This window comes from Thalia democratica, chromosome 3, assembly GCF_965202585.1.
Source record: "Thalia democratica chromosome 3, ktThaDemo2.hap1.1, whole genome shotgun sequence".
NCBI lineage: Eukaryota > Metazoa > Chordata > Thaliacea > Salpida > Salpidae > Thalia > Thalia democratica.
Genome location: NC_139167.1, coordinates 100,571,585 through 100,590,302, shown reverse-complemented (window position 1 = coordinate 100,590,302; position 18,718 = coordinate 100,571,585). Strand labels below are relative to the sequence as shown.

General features: G+C 25.8%; 2 protein-coding genes across 2 annotated transcripts; both read right to left on the bottom strand.

The window, feature by feature from the left end:
- Positions 1–6,115: 6,115 nt before the first annotated feature.
- On the bottom strand, positions 6,116–14,891 carry LOC145832052 (glutaredoxin-3-like). Its single transcript, XM_082939416.1, has 8 exons — positions 14,803–14,891; positions 14,441–14,566; positions 14,012–14,158; positions 13,549–13,699; positions 12,973–13,137; positions 11,320–11,423; positions 7,211–7,359; positions 6,116–6,447 (listed from the first exon to the last, which is right to left on the bottom strand). Exons 1-8 carry the CDS (start codon positions 14,836–14,838, stop codon positions 6,312–6,314), a joined length of 1,014 nt encoding a protein of 337 aa, XP_082795542.1. The 5' UTR covers positions 14,839–14,891; the 3' UTR covers positions 6,116–6,311.
- Positions 14,892–16,541: 1,650 nt separating this feature from the next.
- On the bottom strand, positions 16,542–18,350 carry LOC145832053 (uncharacterized). Its single transcript, XM_082939417.1, has one exon. It carries the CDS (start codon positions 18,335–18,337, stop codon positions 18,068–18,070), a length of 270 nt encoding a protein of 89 aa, XP_082795543.1. The 5' UTR covers positions 18,338–18,350; the 3' UTR covers positions 16,542–18,067.
- Between the last annotated feature and the right edge of the window lie 368 nt (positions 18,351–18,718).

Below are 18,718 nucleotides of genomic sequence, written 5' to 3'. Positions count from 1 at the left end.
TTCTTAGTTTTTTATTTATAAGTAACTATAAATCTAAATTGGTTGACCCTCAACTCCTAAACCTAATTAAAGTTTACTTGTTCGAGGTATTTCCTTTGTGAACAAGGTATAACAATCTGTGCAAAAGTGAAAAGTCATAAAACTATAGCAACCTTTAAAAATGAAAACTTATCAAATTTTAAAACCCAAAAAGTGACAACATGTGGAAAGAGTCACAAATGCAACTTTGAAGCCATTCTATTTCTAATTGAATTACAACAGTGTTTAAAACCCATCTTAAAGAAATTAAGAATTTATAACAGAATAGTTAAAAATTAAATTATGTACAATTATGGTTGCAAAAGATTTACATAACTAAATATGCAGCAATGACAACAGTAGATAAACATGTTTGTAGACTTTGTAAACTTTATTTAACTTAAATTTTACTTGTATTATACAAGTAGGTATATGCAAGGAGTATTCCTTAAGCACAACAGGTCTCAACAAAACTAATTTTGGAGACAAAGTTAATATTGAATTTATTTATTTATACAAAGGCAACAACGTTTCACCCCTAAGGGATCTTCAGGCCTGCAAAATAAAATAAAAACAAGATGATGGATAACTAGAATTATCCATTGTCTTATTTTTATTTTGCAGGCCTGAAGATCACTTAGGGGTGAAACATCGTTGCCTTTGTATTAAACAACTAAACAAAATGATTACATAAATTAACTTAGTTTTGAATCAATTTATAATATTAGACTCACAGCCAATGAAACCTTAATAGTCTCATGTACAATACACTATGCTTAGTCATTAAACTATTGTTTAGTGTAAGTCTGCTAAAATGTAGCAATAAATGCACTAAGCTATATTTAATAAACACAGATTTTATAATTCAACAAAAGTAAAGGCATTAAAGAATACTTCTAATTCTTAAAACTTTCCATAGAAAATATGGTAATCAAGTTTTGGTGGTTTTGAACCTTGATTAGATTTTTTTTGAATAATTTTACAACTATTTTTGTTTAACTTCAAAATAAAAAATAAATTTGAGCATGTAATTACCAGGAAAAGTTAAGCGCAAATTAAGATATTTAAACAAAGACAATATTTTATAAACTCAAATAAGAGGAGTTGGGTATATCATATTGAATCTATAATTATGATTTACTTCACAAAAACATTAAGACAGTTAATTTTACCACTGAATTCAACTTTTGCTTCAAGTGATAGCTTGTAATTTTTTTCAAACTGCATCAAATGTATCTTTTGCACAACAAGTCATACTTAATTGGGTGAAACTGACGCACTAGCTACCACTTCTACAATTATAACTTGAATCTTATATAAATAACTATGAAAAAAAAAATTATATTTACTTACTTCATTTAAAGACTCTAGCCCTTATAATCTTACCCTTTATTTGTTGGTACTACTTCTCATTGTTAGTTTATATTTAATTAACCTCACCCCTTTGACTATTGGCATTTACCTAAACCTATCATTCCTAGCTATAACCTTTCCCCATTAAAACTTAAATAATGAGTTGACCCTCAACATTTAAATCTAGATAAGCTGTGTTTAGTAGTAAAAGTAGACAGTTTGTCAAAAAAAACTTCAACTTAAGCAAAATTTTCTTTTGTAAAAGTAGCGTTTGTGCAAATTCCACAACTAATATAAACAAGATTATTGTGCATAGAGATAACTTTAGAATAAAATTTAATTTGTGCAAAATCAACTCCTTGTGCAAATCTAACAAACCATATAAAATGAACAGCCTTAGCAAAAGTACAAAAATGAGCAAATTTGTTTACACTCGGTCAGTATGATGCAAATAAAAAATGTTTCTTTTCCATTTTCATTGCTCAATGATTTAGTTTGATTCAGATTTTGCTGGACCTGAAAATTCATTCCAAATATACATCTGTCTTAACTATAAAACTTGATAATAATATTATACTTAGATTTTAGAGTAAGAAAAATTTTGAATGTAAGTTTAATATTGTTGTAATATGGCTGTAGAAATACCTCCTTGAATTTTAAAGTTGATCCTATTTTATAGAGTTCTACCTAAGCTATTAGTACATCTTTAACCAATTAAAAAATCTGAAGTAACTCTTGAGACATAAGCAATCAAAGTGGGTAAGCTTAATAGGTTCCTAATGAAAGTCAAAAACAAAATTACTATTTCACTTAAAATATTTTCCTTAATTTTTAAACCAATCTTCTTAAATTTTAACAGAAAGTCCAAAACTAATATTTAAATCAATTTAATTCAGTAAATTTTTAGATTTGAAAATTAAAAAGTTAACAAAAAAACTTTTTTTAATTTTTGATATTTTTAAAAACTTAAAATTGAAAGTCTTTTAAACTTAATAAAGAATGTTTCCTAAAATTTTGAGGTTGATATATCAAAAAATTAAGATAGATTTATAGTGAACTTAAACTTCCAAGATAATTTATCCAGAAAATATATACTCATACATTTGTATTGGAAAATTTTTACAAAAAATACAAAACTTCAAATTTTTTTTTTTTTAAACTGACTAATAGTTTATACTTATAGCTACATCATGAGATTATATTAAATTGTGTAAAAAAAACGCCCTTAATCATTCAAAAGTCATGTTTATCTAAATAAACTAAAAAATAGAGGGTGGGAAATATTAATGAATGTTATAATAATAATAAATTTCAAAGTAAGCCAAATCTGATAATAATATACATAACCATAATTCCTTGGATGCCATACAAAATATGTATAAGGTTAATGTCTGAACATTCAAAACCACAACAAGTTATGAGCTTCTAACTTATAAATAGGTGTTAACTATGAACAACTACATGCAACTACTAATTAATATTTAGATACAAAAATTAATACTATTTTTAAGCATTACAATTATTTACAATTAGTAAACTAAATGTATGTTTATGAAAAGTTTTTAAGTAGTTTATCTATTTATGAATTTTTGATACAAAAAAGCAAGCATTCTTTAAATTATAATTTTAAAACATATTATTTCTTACCTTGAACAGATCACTATGGTACAGTTATCTCCAAAGCTTTCACTAAATAAAGGATGTTGTTATGAATTGAATGTAAAAATTCAAAATACAAGACTTTGTTACCAAGGTAATTTTTTTAAGATTTTTAAAATGGTATAGCAGGTCCAATAAAAAGTAGGTCTATTTTCAAACATCTGATATACCAGTTACTCGGTCTTTATAAACAAGTAACGTGTTTTTTTTAACCTTCAGAACTTTTTTTATAGTTTGTAACAAATAAAGTCGATAGTTATTAGACAAGCAATGACTTAATTGTTTATTAAACGACAAAAAAAGCGCTAAAAATAGTTGGTCCAAAGACCCAGTGCACGAGAAACCTTCCGGTTATCGAGTCACGCACCACTTAGATACCTTTTATTGTCTTGTCCAGGACATTAGTTGTCAAGCTCAGCCTAGTTAATGTAAAGGAGTGGTGTGTTAAAAATCAATGACTAAAAGGTCTTATTCTAACAGATTAATTGACCATATTGATAAGAATCTACTTTAAATCTTATGTTTATAAAAATATAATGTTTTATATCGTGTTCAATAAATTTATACATATATAAAACAATATTAATAAGCATTTTATGAAAAATAAACAATAACAGTCTTAGAAAATAAATATTAAGTTTTCAAAACTTTGTTCAAAAAATGCAAAATCAAAACATCTTAAATATAATAAAAGCAACATAAAGAACGCCAAAAGTTAACAAAAGTTTAATAAAACAATTGGTGTCTACTGATAATTATATCATTAACTTTAAAACTTTTTCTACCAGTTTTACAACGTCTTTTTTTAGAAACTACCACTATTGAATTAAAGTTTTACTATTGAAATCTCAGTACGTACAGTACTTCTTTCAGCACATGTAGATTTAATAGAAAAATAGAAAAACGTGTTTAAGCATTTTTTAAAAATTGTACAGCAGCTGTTGCAACAACAAATACATAATAAAAACTAACTAAAAAGCATCAAAATATGTTCAGTATTCTGAATTTAACTATCAATAAGCGATATTATGCTTTCACTCTAACGCTATATTTAAATAAAAACCCTATTTTTTGTAATGTTTTTAGAATAGACTTTAATTTATGCGGTGGCCAATAACAAAACAAACGTTGCACTAAATTGAACAAATTCTTATTCGTTAAAGAAATTTGCCTTTTTTAATAAACTCTTTACCTTATGTTACATGCATTGCACAGTGATTAGTAAACTAAAGAGTAAAAAATAAAACAAGGTTAAAAAAGATTATTTTTACATTTATTGTAAGCGTGCACGGTAAACTACAACCGGTAATTAGAAAATAGAATTCTTTAACATGCAAAATTGTTTAATATTTAAGTTCTTTAACTAAATCAGCATTTGTTTACATATTCACCAAAAGCTTTTTCAATGTTTCACAAAGTTATTTATGATAGAACTATTGAGCTTAATATCTAAAAACAACTAGAAAAGTGAACCGATGTATTAGCTTGAAGATATTGTTCTTTAAAAAGGGTGTGAAATTACAACTATGTTATGCCTAATTTTGTTTTGACTAATAAAAAAACATATTAGAGTTTTGCAGTACAGTCTACTAAAAAAGTTGGTAAACTGCGGCTAACTAAACAAAAGTTTTTCCCCCAATCTATTTTTAGCAATAAGATCCTTCGAGTACAAACAAGTTTAATCTTTTTTACAACTTAAGTTTACAACTGCTCACTTTTCTATCTTTAATCATTATACTTTTCCTTTTTGAATATTTCCTATGACCCCCGATAATAATTTTTTTGATAGGAGTCAAACATGCACTAAGGGACATTTTTGCACGAGGGTTCATTTTGCACGAAAAGCCACTTTTGCACGGGTTGAATTATTTTTTGTTTTGTATATTTATCTAAATTTTAAATTATTTTTTTTTATTTAAAATTATATTTTTTTTTACTACCATTGTTACCCCTAACCTTTACCCTCGGACAATAACTTATTATTTTTATTTATTTAAAAAAATTTCTTAATTTTGTCTTATTAGTTACTATTTGTTTTGAATTTTTACTATCACTATTACCCCTAACCCTCGGCCGGCAGCTTTTATTTTCTTTTTGTGTTTTTTATTAATTTATCTTTTAGTTTATTTTTTGGTCTCGTGTATAAATGACCCTTCGTGCAAAAGTTTCTCTTCGTGCATATTTGACCCGTTTTCGAATTTTTCAATTAATTTGAGCCATACTTAATAAAAAATGATTAAGTGACTGTTTGACTCATTAATACCTGATAAGTTACATATTTGTTTAATAGATAGGGTAAAATAATTTTATTTAAAACCATTTTACTTTTAATAAAACCGTCAGTTCATTATGAAAAAAAACTATACAAATTTGGTCATAAGTTCATTTCCAATTATTAATTTATTTTTAAAGCAGCTTCACAATATATAAAATATTAGGGTTCACGCCAACAAATGCTTAAAATTTCTTTAAAGAGGCCAAACCTTAAAAAGTGATACATATTTGGAAAAAAGGTTTTAGCCTCATAAATTATCTATAAACGATTTTTCTTTTTGCTAAGTCTTGAATACTTATTAAGATTTGTCTAAAATAAGGTTTAATTCATAGTAATTTTACAAATGGTGGATCGATGTTTTTTTCCGCAATTTTTTTGTTTTTTAATGTTGTTTATCAGATCTGAAACACTTTTTCAAAATTGTATAGTTTTTGACATATGATCTCTTGAACATTTTGAATAGAATTAGATTATCATGTAACCAAAATTTTACTTCCTGAATTTAAACATTTCCGCTAGATTAAGTAGTTTGTTCAGACTATTCTAATGAAACTGAAAACTTTGGTTTTCATAAAATATTTATGTATAATAATTTATATTGGGATAGCTATGCTTAAGAGCACAACTCCGCTTAATTCCAACAAATTATATTTTTAAACCTTACCTAGTTATAAAAAGAATATTTTGTTTAAAATAAACAATATCTTCATCTTAAGAAGTTTTAAATATTTATAAGCTATCAAGACTTTAAAAGAATCACAAAAATAAACACAAAAATATTTTATTGTGTAATTTACCACAAAGTCGAGATGAAAATTTCATTAAAATAAACCATATATTAAAATCTATTAATTAACTAATTAATTTAATAAAGTACTTTTTAATTTAAAATGGAGTTCAATTTTCCGCAATAATTAGGTAAAATAAGATCACTAAACGAATTCACTATGAAAAGTATCGGAAAAATTTAAATTATTTTAGCAAAAGTTTTAATAAAATATTAAATTTATTCAGCATTTAAAGCCTCAATGAGTTCATTATTTTCACTCATCTCCCGAACGATATCCAATCCTCCAATCAGTTCACTGTTCACGTACAATTGCGGGAATGTCGGCCAATCAGAATACACCTTGATGCGAGCTCTGTGATTGGTTGAAATTGTTTGACAACTTACTTTGATAAGTTAGTAATAACAATTAGACTCACTAGTATTAAAAAATATCAACATTTTTAAATCAAACAAAATATTTAAATTGTGCTTCTTTAGGTATTAAAAACTAGTGGACTGCAGTTTATCTATTTACAATATATTATAATAAGGTATTAGTAAGGATTTGGTTAAAAGTAGTTTGTGAAAATTGGATTTATCTTTAATTAAATATTCTTAAGAATAAGGGACATTTTTGTAACTTATAAAAAAATTGGTAAAAATTAAACCAAAGTTTAAAAGAGTTATTTATACTGTAAACTTTTAATAGCATATTTAAGAAGAAATAAAGCACTTTAAGCACAAGCCACAGTAAAATAAAAGTTAAGTTACTATTCACTTGATCTTTTTCTGATGTAGAACATAATTCTTAACGTAGTGTATAACTTTAGCAACTTTAGTTATAAATATAGTTTTTGGTCCAACTTATTACTTTACCGAATAACATTACTGAAATATATAGAGTTAATAAATATCAAATTTAAGTAAAAAAGTTTGAAAAATAACTTTTTAAATTATATAACCTTTTGTAACTCTATCACACACAATGTAATATAGAATACAATTGTATAACTAACTGAAAATATCTTAACAGTAGTTACTAAGTTTAAAGATTATACTTTAATTGTTAGAATAATAAATTAACAATTTATAAATGGATAACTTTTACAAAATGAATACAAAATGTTATAACAAACCTGAACTTTTGATCAGTGAAAATATCGAAATGAGTGTATTTAACGCCAGTTTGGTTCATTATTCCGACAATTTGGCGGGAAAATCCGCATTTCGGCTCACCAGGATGACCTTTCATAAGTAAGACTACTTTGCTTTGGCTCAACACTTTCTGTTGGAATATTTAAGATTTCTTCATAAGTTTATTTAGAAATGTTTCATAAGTAAGACTACTTTGCTTTGGCTCAACACTTTGTGTTGAAATATTTAAGATTTCTTTCATTAGTTTATTTAGAAATGTTTTAGAAGTAAAACTATTTTGTTTTGACTGAGTACTTTGTGTTGGATTTACATTATAAGTAATTTAAATAACTGTTAGATTTAAAAATCTGTTTTGCCCTGACTCAATATTTCATGTTGAAATATAGTAAACTAAATATGGTTGATAGAGAAAAAACATGTATAAATTTAATTGGAGTATTTTTTTATGATTACTTTTATTTAGTTTTCATACTTCATAAAAAATATATTGATAAATTTTTTTTTTTAATCCTGCATTTAAAGAAAATTCTTGCATTTTAGTTGAACATTTTCGAAAAACAGCATAAAATGGTAAAAAATATGCATTAAAAGTCTTTATTTTATATCTAACTTAGTTGAGTAGATTAAAAAAAATTATTAAGCTGATATAACTTTAATTAGTTGATATTTGTTACATTATATTAAGTGTGAAAAACAATATAAAAGAATTCAGCTTTCTTATTATCAAGTATACTTATTTCATTCAAAAACTGCTTAAAAATAAACTAACAAAGACTATTATTAAATGAAAAAAAGATTTTTGGTAATCTTATTATTTTTAAGAGACTATATTGATCCATAATAAAAAAGAACATCATAAATTTTGTAAAAACATAGCATAATTTTTTTTAAAAACTGTAAACAATTTATGAGCACACTTGAAAACCGTAAAGTGTTAAAAACTTATGACATTTGAACTTAAAAAAATAACATCAATGAAAACTGTAAAAGTATAACAAAATAACTTTTATTTTTAAGTAAGGCTTACATTGAAAACTATTTAGTTGGCTTGGAGCTAAAATAAATTCAGTATTCATGTTAGACTGTATCACTACAAAATGTTTAAATAAATAACTTGTTTGCACTGTTTTCATAAAAAAAACTATACGAGACGCTAAATGTTGTTAAAACACTAAATTTAATTTTCGAAAATCTTAAAATAACTTTTGAAATAATACACGTCTACTGAGTATTCAACTTAAGCAAAATATTTTGTTTTTGGTATGCTTGGATATTTATTAACAAACGATTAGGAGTATAAAGTATTTTTTTTAGTTGGATTTATATTGTTAAAAATTTTTATGAAAATACTTAAATTTTTTGTTATTTTAATATTCTTTAGACACTCATCTTTAAAGGTTAAATTTAAGCAATTTTTCAGTATCTAAAACTTTTAAAAAGACAATAGTTTAAAAATAAATATTGAACTAAATTTACTTTTAAATGTTTTTATTCTAATATATAGTGAAGAACTAACATTGGACTTGTTACAAACTTTTGTTGTGTATTATATTTTGGGCATATTTTAAGTTAAAGTATAAATAATTAATACTTAAACTAATGCTTCAAACAGAACTATTCTGTAAATTAGCTAAAAACTGAAGTAAACTACTTCAAGTTATTTGAACTTGAAAATTTTTAAAACTTACTCTAGTCAATAACTTGAGTGTTATATTTATTACTACTTTCATAGTAACTACAAAATTATTTTGTAGTGCTTTTTAACTACAAAAAACTTCTTAACATATATATCAGAACGTCAAAGTTTAACTGTTCAACAAATATTGTTTTTTAGTTCACTAAACTTCTTATTAGTTTCATAACTATTTTTGTTTGCATAATATTTTCTGTACTATGATGAAAAAATCATAAACTTTTACATTTTAACATTCATAAAAACTAATCAATTGTTTTATAATATAAAACTACATTGTGATAATTAAAATTATCTTATAAAACAAAAATTAATGTTAATTTCAGCACAGTTTTTTATGAAAACTACAATACATTTTCTTATAACAACATGTAGTAACTAATGATAACAATTTTTTTAACCTCTTACAAAAGTACCTGTTCAAATATAATTTCAAAATTATTTGTAACTTAACATTTTTACAAGTTTTCATATGAAACTAATTCTCATTTATTTTTTGTGAACTAATTTATTTGTGTATGTGAAAATTAAACTATTTGAAAAAAAAAAAAACGATATAGCTCATTATTGATTTTGTTGTTTAAAAAGCTTAGTTTTAAAATAAACTTATAAGAAAAACTATCTAAATAACTAAGTTTAAATAAATCGCTTATTACGAAGCTTAAATTAAGTTTATACTTCAGAATTCAACAAAAGCTACTTTTATAAATTCAGAGATTCTAAGTACATTATTTATAGCCAACTTAATTTAAAGTCTACTTAAATTGACAAAATAGTTATAATGATTTCAAAGGTTATTCGAAAAACTTACACTTGTGTATGTTGAACTGCTGGATTTTATAAAAAAAAATTATTGATTTAAATTTTTATTATGCTTATCAAGATTTCTTGAAAATAAAATTTTTTAAACGTATAATGCCTGTAAATTAAAAAAGATTATGGCATACATTAAAACAGTTCAAGTAATGTCGTCTAATATTAATATTTTTTTTTAATTACCAATATTAACTTAACTAAAATGTGCATGAATATGAAAATTTTCTTAACTAATTAAGTCTTTCTTAACAAAAATATAAAACATTCTTTCTTTGATACAAATCCACTGATAAACGAAAAATCTTTAGTAAAATTAAATGACATATTAAAAAATATTATGACTTTCTTTTTAATACTTTTTGCTAAAATCAATAGCTGAATTCGAACTAGTTAATATTGCTCTTAATGTCTATCATTTAGTTTAACTTCTTTAAAAACACCTAATAAAATAAGAGACAAACTAAACATACTATATTTAATTATAAACTAAATTTAATATAATAATATACATATAAGCCTACTGACTAAGTAATAAAACACTGAACGTTTAAACTTGTTGAACCAAAAAATGTAATTCTCATCACATTAGTATTTTTATACGCACAGTACAACATTAACATATAACTTACATAAAAAATTATAGGTCACGTTTTATTTCTTAAAATTTAAGAACAGGGTGCCATTCTTTAGGGCAAGAAGTAAACCTTAGTATAAAACAAAACTATAAAAAACAAAGTATTTAAAGCCAAAAATTAAAAAATACATATTTATTAAGCTTGAGTATTTTAAAGTTCACAAGAACAATATAATATTTAGAAGAAAAATATTATTAAAAAGGTGATTTTAAAGTTATAAAAACAAGTTTGAGAAATTGTTTAACTAGCCTGAGTTATACAAATAATTTTTTTGAGTTAGTGGAAACCATAAAAAAATAGCTTTTTGGTAAAATTTCTTCAAATTAAATTTAAACAATGTCATAGTTATTGCTTTATACTTTTTAAATTGCAAAACTTATTTACATCCAACTTAATTGCTGATTTACACTATTCCTTAATATAGCTAAACTTTTTTTAATGTCACAGAATATATTATTGTCATTACAACACTTAGTATTTACATGTGTCATATGACGATATTATACACAAATATGACATTTTAAATTTAACTTAAATCTGTAAATATTAACAATTACTTTCTTTAATAAATTTCACAAAATAAGCTAAGCGTACTTAGTCTGATTTCTTCTATCTAATTATAAAAAAAACTAATGTTATTTTAAAAACTGACACCTTCACTGTTCTTTTATAATTTATTAAACTACTACATAAAAATATATGCGTTTACACCACATAAAAAACAATAAATAACAAAAATTTAAATTTATTTTTTTATCAACTTAAGCATTTTCTTTCGTAACTTTTATTCTACTATAACAAAACACTGAAAACTTTTATTGTTAGCAATTTGTTTACATATTAAACCTTTATTTTACTGTCAATAGCGGCGTTCATTTTCTGTAAAATTTCTATTATTACTATAACAAACACTGAAAACTACACTTTTTTTATTCACATATTAAACCTTTATTTTATTGTCAATAGCGGCGTTCAATTTGGGTAAAACTTCTTCCAATTCATTGTCCTGGTGCATTTCTCTGATAATATCCAATCCTCCGATCAGTTCACCTTGAATAATTATTTATATAATTTGTAAACTACCAGTAAAAATATAAAACTTACAGGTTAAATAGTTTTATGAAAAATAGAACTTATATTGAATGAAAAATAGAAAATATAAGTAGTTTGTCACCTTAAAAATATAATGTAACATTTTTGTTGTTTCAAAACTTTTCAGAAAACATACTAAATTTATCAAAGTAAAACTTTTGCAGTTTTTATAAATTATTAGCTTAATTATAAGTTATAAGGAAGTGTGTTAGCATTTATACTAATTTATATATTGTAGTATACTTTCTTTTACAAAAATACAGTTGTTTACTTAGTCTTGAAATTAAAACTGAATAAATTTTTATTGAATACTTTAATATGAAATAAGCACAGAAAAGTTAATATTTAAGAACATAAAGTTAAACATACTTATAGAGTTTGGTACTAACAGTTTTAAAATTTTAACCACTTTAAACAAATGCTTATTAAAAATACAAAACTTATTGTTAATTGATCATTATGGGCATAGGGGATGTAAACACTTTTTTAGAAATTAAGCCTCAATTTTTACATAATTTATAAAACTAGCAGTTATTATTTACTGCTTGCTGAAATTCGAAGTATCTTTTGAGATATAAGTTACCAAAGTTAGAGAGTTCAATAGGTGCTACATGGCAGGCGCAAACTAAAAGACAAAAATTTACTATTTCACTGAAAATCTATCCCTTCCTTCATTTTTTGACCAATCAAAACTTTCTCAGACTAACCTCAATAAAGTTTAAAAAAATTGTAAGAAACAGATTCTTTAGCTTTTCTATAATTAAACTTTATTAGAAGTATACAAAAAAGTTGTTTTTTTGGTCATAATTATTTATGGATTTTTTTCAAAAATCTGCTTCCTACAAGTTGTTTTTAAATTTAAAAGAACAGCTCATGAAAACTTTAAATTAAATCCTCTAAAAATCAAGGAGGAGATAGATTTTTAATGATCGAATTTCTGAGAAAATTAGTCTTGAAAATTTATGATTTCATATTGGATTATTTTACAAAACTGGTTATATCTCAAAATTTGATAATTTTGTTCTATAAAAAGTTTCTCCTAGTGTATACTCTAAGCTTTCAAATAAGAACCAATATTAATAAAAATTATAAATGTTGGACCATCCTACGCCCTTAAATTTTTTTTTGCGTATTTGTAATGTCTAATGCAATATCTTATACAAAACTATTGTTATTATTAAGTAATAAGCAAATGTCTATCAAAATGTACAGTATGATTGTAAAACAGTTATCTATCAAACTTTAAGTATACAATAAATAAAAATCTATTTTAATAACTAATTAAGAGAGGAAACTTTATGGTACACACTGAAACTTTTTAAATTTTTATTACCACTGTACTCATAACTACAAGTTAAATTTAAAATTGTAAAATAACAAGTTTGCAATAAGCATATGGTTGTGGATACATTTTCAAAAACTTTTATAACATTAAAAAGTTCATAACAGTTTTTTAACATAAAAACTTTGGTTGAAATAAATGGTTAATATCAAAATATCAACATACCATTTACATAGAGTTGAGGATAGGTTGGCCAATTTGAAAATTCCTTTAATCCCTGACGGACCTGGTTGTCTTGAAGAATGTCGAAAGTGGCGTATTCACAATCCGGGTAGTTCGATAAAATTCCAACCATTTGGCGGGAAAATCCGCATTGTGGCGCGTCTTTTTCTCCCTGTTGTTAATGATATTTAGAAAATTGTTTGGTATCAAGTATGAACGAGAGAACAACTTGGTACTGAATGATACTATGTTGTTTTTAATTATAAATTTATATAGAAATGTCTAAGACTATTATATAAAGACACCCATTTACATTTACCGCCAATGAAAAGCTGTAACAATTTAGTTTCAATAATAAAGTCAGGGATTCTTTGTAGCGAAATTTATCAATTATTAAAAAAACATATTATTCCGAGTTTTTTGTGTTATCTCAAATTTGATAACATTTATTATATTACTTATAAACACTGTGATAGCAGTGATACTCGCTTGTACTTGTACAATATAAAAGTTATTTGTTTTGATTAAAATATAAATTTCGACACCTGCAGTGTAAAAATATTATTTAAACTTTTTAACTTGCCTTCATAAACAACACAGCTTCTGACATGTTGATCAGTTTCTTCAATCTTTCTTCTAAAGCTTCTTTGGGATCTCTCCTGGGAGCTGCTGATACCATCGGAGCTACATTCTGCATCGGAGGGGCCACTGCAGTGATGTTTTCTTTTACCTGAGGAACAATTTATATGTTCTGTTGCCAAACATAAATTGAAAGCAAGCTTACTGTATAATGTCTGTAAAAATGGACATTTTATACAAAAACATACACAGTCATCTTATAAAAATTCCAACTGCAACCACTTACATGTATTTTTTTTTAAATTGAGTTTAAAATTTTTTTGAAATGTTGATTTTAATATATATTCTGTCAATTATCATACACACATGAGTAAGTACTGTTTATTTAAATTCATAGTGTAGGTGTTAGAATATTAATTATTCTATACTGTTTATTATTATTATTCTATTTTCTCAAACTTACCAATTTAGTCAACTCTGGGGCGTGGGCTCCGTTCAACCTACCAATTTGTTGTTTATTTTTCATGAACAAAAACGTTGGCACGGCTTCAATGTCATATTCCAACGAAATTTCCGATAAATTCTCCGCATCAATCACCAAGTATTTCACCTGCAATAAATTGTATATGATAAATTGTATGATTTATAAGCACTTCTTCATAATAAACTGAGTACAGCCTTAACTTTAACTTCAAATAAAATGTATTACTACACATATCAGTTGTTTCTGTTTAGAGGTTGGATTTTTGTTGTAAACTGAAAGTATAAAACTTAATAATATTCAAGTATTAAAAATCTAGTACCGTTGTGAAGAATGACCAACAAACGTTAAGATATTTCAACAAAGTATATTTATTATCATAAATAATTATTCAACTAATAAATAACTCACATTTTGATGTTGTTTTGAAATTTCAACTAAAACATCGTTCATCTGAGTACATTGATCAGCCCACTCAGCGCTGAAGTGAATTACAGTCAAGTTTTTGCCCTGATCTTCCAAACACTTGTCTAATTCCTGCGATATTTATCAATTTTAATGATTATTTCTTACACAGTTGTCACTCTTTAAATCAAAACCATCAAGTCTTTAAACAACTTTTCTGTTGTTACAATTAGTTTAGAAATCATTAACAGTACAAAAATGAATTTGTTTTTAAAATGCTATCAGTATATTTGTAAAATCAAAAAAAAGTTAAGTTTCATCAATAACAACGTTGACTACTTTAATTTTAAACTAATAACAACTTTTACCTCTTTGCTTTGTATGGTGACTAATGGACTTGACATATTTAATTATGTAGGTTTCCTATTTAAAAACTAAAGAGTATTTATTCTAGTAATGAATAATAAAATAACTTACAATAGCTTATTTGCATTATTACTATAACATTATTGTTTATTTTCATCTAATAAAAATTAGTCTAAGTTCATACATCTCCATCAACCATCTTTTACCATCATCCATGCCCTCATTTTCTGAACATTCTAAACATTTGAACAATGAAAACGTTCTCCCACCCCTGTAGGCGGTTGTTCCACGAGCACACGCAGAGCAGAGTGAAAACATTCACACAATACAGAAAATATTCCGCATTCTTCCACCATCTCCTGCTGACCATGTCACTTTTCTCCTCCTTGCACCGTTCTTCATCGTGTTCAACATTCAAGCTATCACCGTGGGGACTTTCAAGACTCAGCTTCCTTATGAGATCGGATCCGTCAACAAAACCCCCCACAACGGGAAATATTTTAGGAGGGACATTATCTTCATACTCACGGGCGTCCTGCTTCAACTTGACAATGGCGACTTCTTCTCGTCCTGACACGTACAAAGTATCAACTTGCCCGCATTTCAAGTAAGTGTCAACAAAACCGTCGTACGTTATCGAGTTGTCCTCTTCGTTGGGCTTGTACTTTATCTTGAAAATTTCGAATATTATCAAGCTTGACACTGCTGATATAAACCAGTAAATATTATTCCACGTAGCTTCATGTTTGTATTTCTCAAATTTATCTTCCTCTCCTGATTCTTCTTCCTTATTTTTTATCTTGTACTTTTTGTCTTTGTTGTTTGAAACATTTGAGGTTGATAGTTTTCTGAATGGTAGTTTTATGTTGTTCAAATTTGAGTTATTAAGTTTGAGAAATTTTTTAAAAGATGTTTGATTGGTTGTATGTGGTATCACACAAAACCTTATTTGTTTGTAACTACTTGAACTAAGACTTTTTAGTAGTTGCAATCTTGCTACTCTTTCAAATTTTATTATGCTCATCTTTTGAGACTTATGTACACTGTAAAAATTTTCTGAAAAAGCAGATTTTTTAATTGGTGCAAAGATTTAGTTACAGTGAAACAAACAACAGCTTGTAAGAAAACATAATGATCAAAATTAATATTTGTTTCAAATTTTTATACAGAGTGAACTGAGCACAATGGCATATAAAAGACATAAAATAATAGGCAATTGAATTATAAAAGACAGCACAAAATTAAGAATAATTACACAATGTAAGTATTGCAATGTAAGTATTGCAAACATTTAACACTTTGGTCAGCATAATTATAAAATATGCTTAAATAAATTTGATTTTGTTACAAGTTATAACATAATATAATTTGATACAAATTGTTGTATTTAGCTTCAACAAAACAACATTAATGAGTTTATATAGAAATCTTAAAGTGTTTAAAAATATTTTTAAAGATGTTTTACATAATTCAGGGTTACCACTCTTTAAGTCACAAAATCTTCCCTGAGTAACCTTAGATTTCCCTGATCTTTTTTCAAATCCTTAAAAATTTTATTATTTATTAAAAAATAACAATCTTAATTTTAAGAATATTGCAGAACTAGCCGCAAGGCTAAAAATTTTCTAAATAAGCTTAAAAAAAAAATTAACTTTTTTGAACAAAATATTGAAGCTGGATTAACTAAATCTCTTTCTAGATCTAGAAAAAAAAATTTCCCTAACATTTTTAAATTTAAAAAAAAAATTTCCTGAAATATTTAGAAAAAACCAAAACTGCCCTGAGTTTCCCTGAGATATTCTAATTCCTTGAGTTCCCTGAGTGTGTGGCAACCCTGTAAACTGTCTCTAATAATCTTGAGTTTTTTCAATCCTAAACTTTTTTGTTACTTTTAAAAATCAAGTATTTCAACAAATTTGATTATAAAATAACAAAATATTTAAACTAAATCTTATTGAAAACCTAGAAAAAAACTGGCCTGATATTTTCAGAATAGTTGGAACTATCCTGAGTTTTTTACTAAAAATTTTTTCGATTTAGTTTGAAATTTTGAAATTAAACTAGCCTGAGCTTTCCTGAGATTTTCAAAAATTTCGAACTGTCTTGAGTTTTCCTGAGGTGAGGCAACCCTGATAATTACTCATGTACACAGTTTTCAATATTATAGATAAATAACACTAAAAAGCCACTTTTATCAAGTTATTTTTAAAAACTTGTTTGTACTTTGGTATGAAATTGAATAAAAAACAATTGCAATTTTTTTATGAAAAAGATTTATAACTTACATTTACTAAAAACTTAATTTCAGTCTGTAAGTATTTTTAAAGTAAACGTTTGAGATGTACAGCTCATAAAACTATAATTAAAAAAAATAAAAGCAAAGTTTACTGTATTAAAAGTTCTTGTGCAAAAAATACATTTTATTAAACTAGTGTCCAAGTTCTTATCTTCAAAGGAACCCCTGACATCAATCTGCAACATCTTAGCAATATAACCACATCCAAACAGGAAGATTTTGAATTCATCAATGAAAGCTCTTTAAAACAGTCATGTGTATTGAAAACTATAACTTTTTTTTAATATAAAGCAGCTCTACTGTCAGTGAAAGCTACATTTACTAACAACTTTCAAGTGAATGAGTTTAAACAACTGAATTACCATCAAATAAAAGTCACAGAACATTTAATTCATTAAGAAATTTATGCCAACAAAACAGAAACTCCAAAATAACAGCAAGTTTTGAGTAATTTACCCACTGAGTAAATATTATACCAGTGAACATAATTTATAATAGGCACCACATCTAATACAAGAAATTTCCATATCAAAATTTAATACACATTCCAGAGAAAACATTTAGTATCATTAGGAAAGTTGTAGAAAAGAAACTACATCATTAAAAGCAATGAAATTGTTTTTCATTAGTATTTTAGAAAACAGTTGAAAAAAATACAACATCAAACAAACTTTTGCAAGATTCAGCGTGAGAAAAATTATCACTCCATGAAGCTACCAAGATAAAAAAGTAGCTTATTTTGGATACACACGCTCAATTCCAAACAGAAAACAGCTGTATAATGAATATGGGTCTGATTTATGAACCAATTTATTTTTTACAGTTAAAGAAAGCACTGGTTAAAATTATCAAACTTCAGAATGTTCTAAAAGGACAACATCCATGTTTTAAAACATTCCACAAAGCAACCAAGACGTAACAGTAGCAGCATGTTCTATCTGAATACTAACTAGGTATTTTACAGCTGTAAACTAATTAACACTCCACTTCAATCCACCACCCTGTCCACTGAAACCACCTGCATTATTAGTATTATACTTTTCCCTCTGCCTGATCTTGTTCTTGTAAGCATCAACGTCCTTTATACCCCTGCTCTCCTCATCAGCCTGCCTCTTCATCGCAGCTGCGAGTATCTGCTGCCTCCTTGTCTCCTGATCCGGGGTAATTCCCTGAGTTGAAGAAGACTGTGACACGTCGTTGTACGAGGGCTGGTCATCAAAACAACTGCAAATTGAACCCATTGTATTTATATACAAATCTATAGTGAGTAATATTATATATGATTTAAAGATTTTATTAAGTTTGAAATGTATAAACGGTTACTGTTAAACAACTTTTTAATCTTATCAATAAATAAAAATGTTGAGCCCATTGTTAATATTTATACAGGTAAGTCTATAAATAAATAGTTACAGTAATTTTTTAAATTATAGTTGAAAATATTTAATTAATTGTACTATTACATCAAACAGTTTTGAAACTATCTGTTAAGAGGTAATTTTTTTTTTATACTAATACTTGAGAACTTATTTAAGTGCACCTAGTTGTGATAAGTAGAGTTAAATATGAATACTTGCTATATAAATCTCCACATTGCTGTAGAAATTACTGGAACTTCTCAG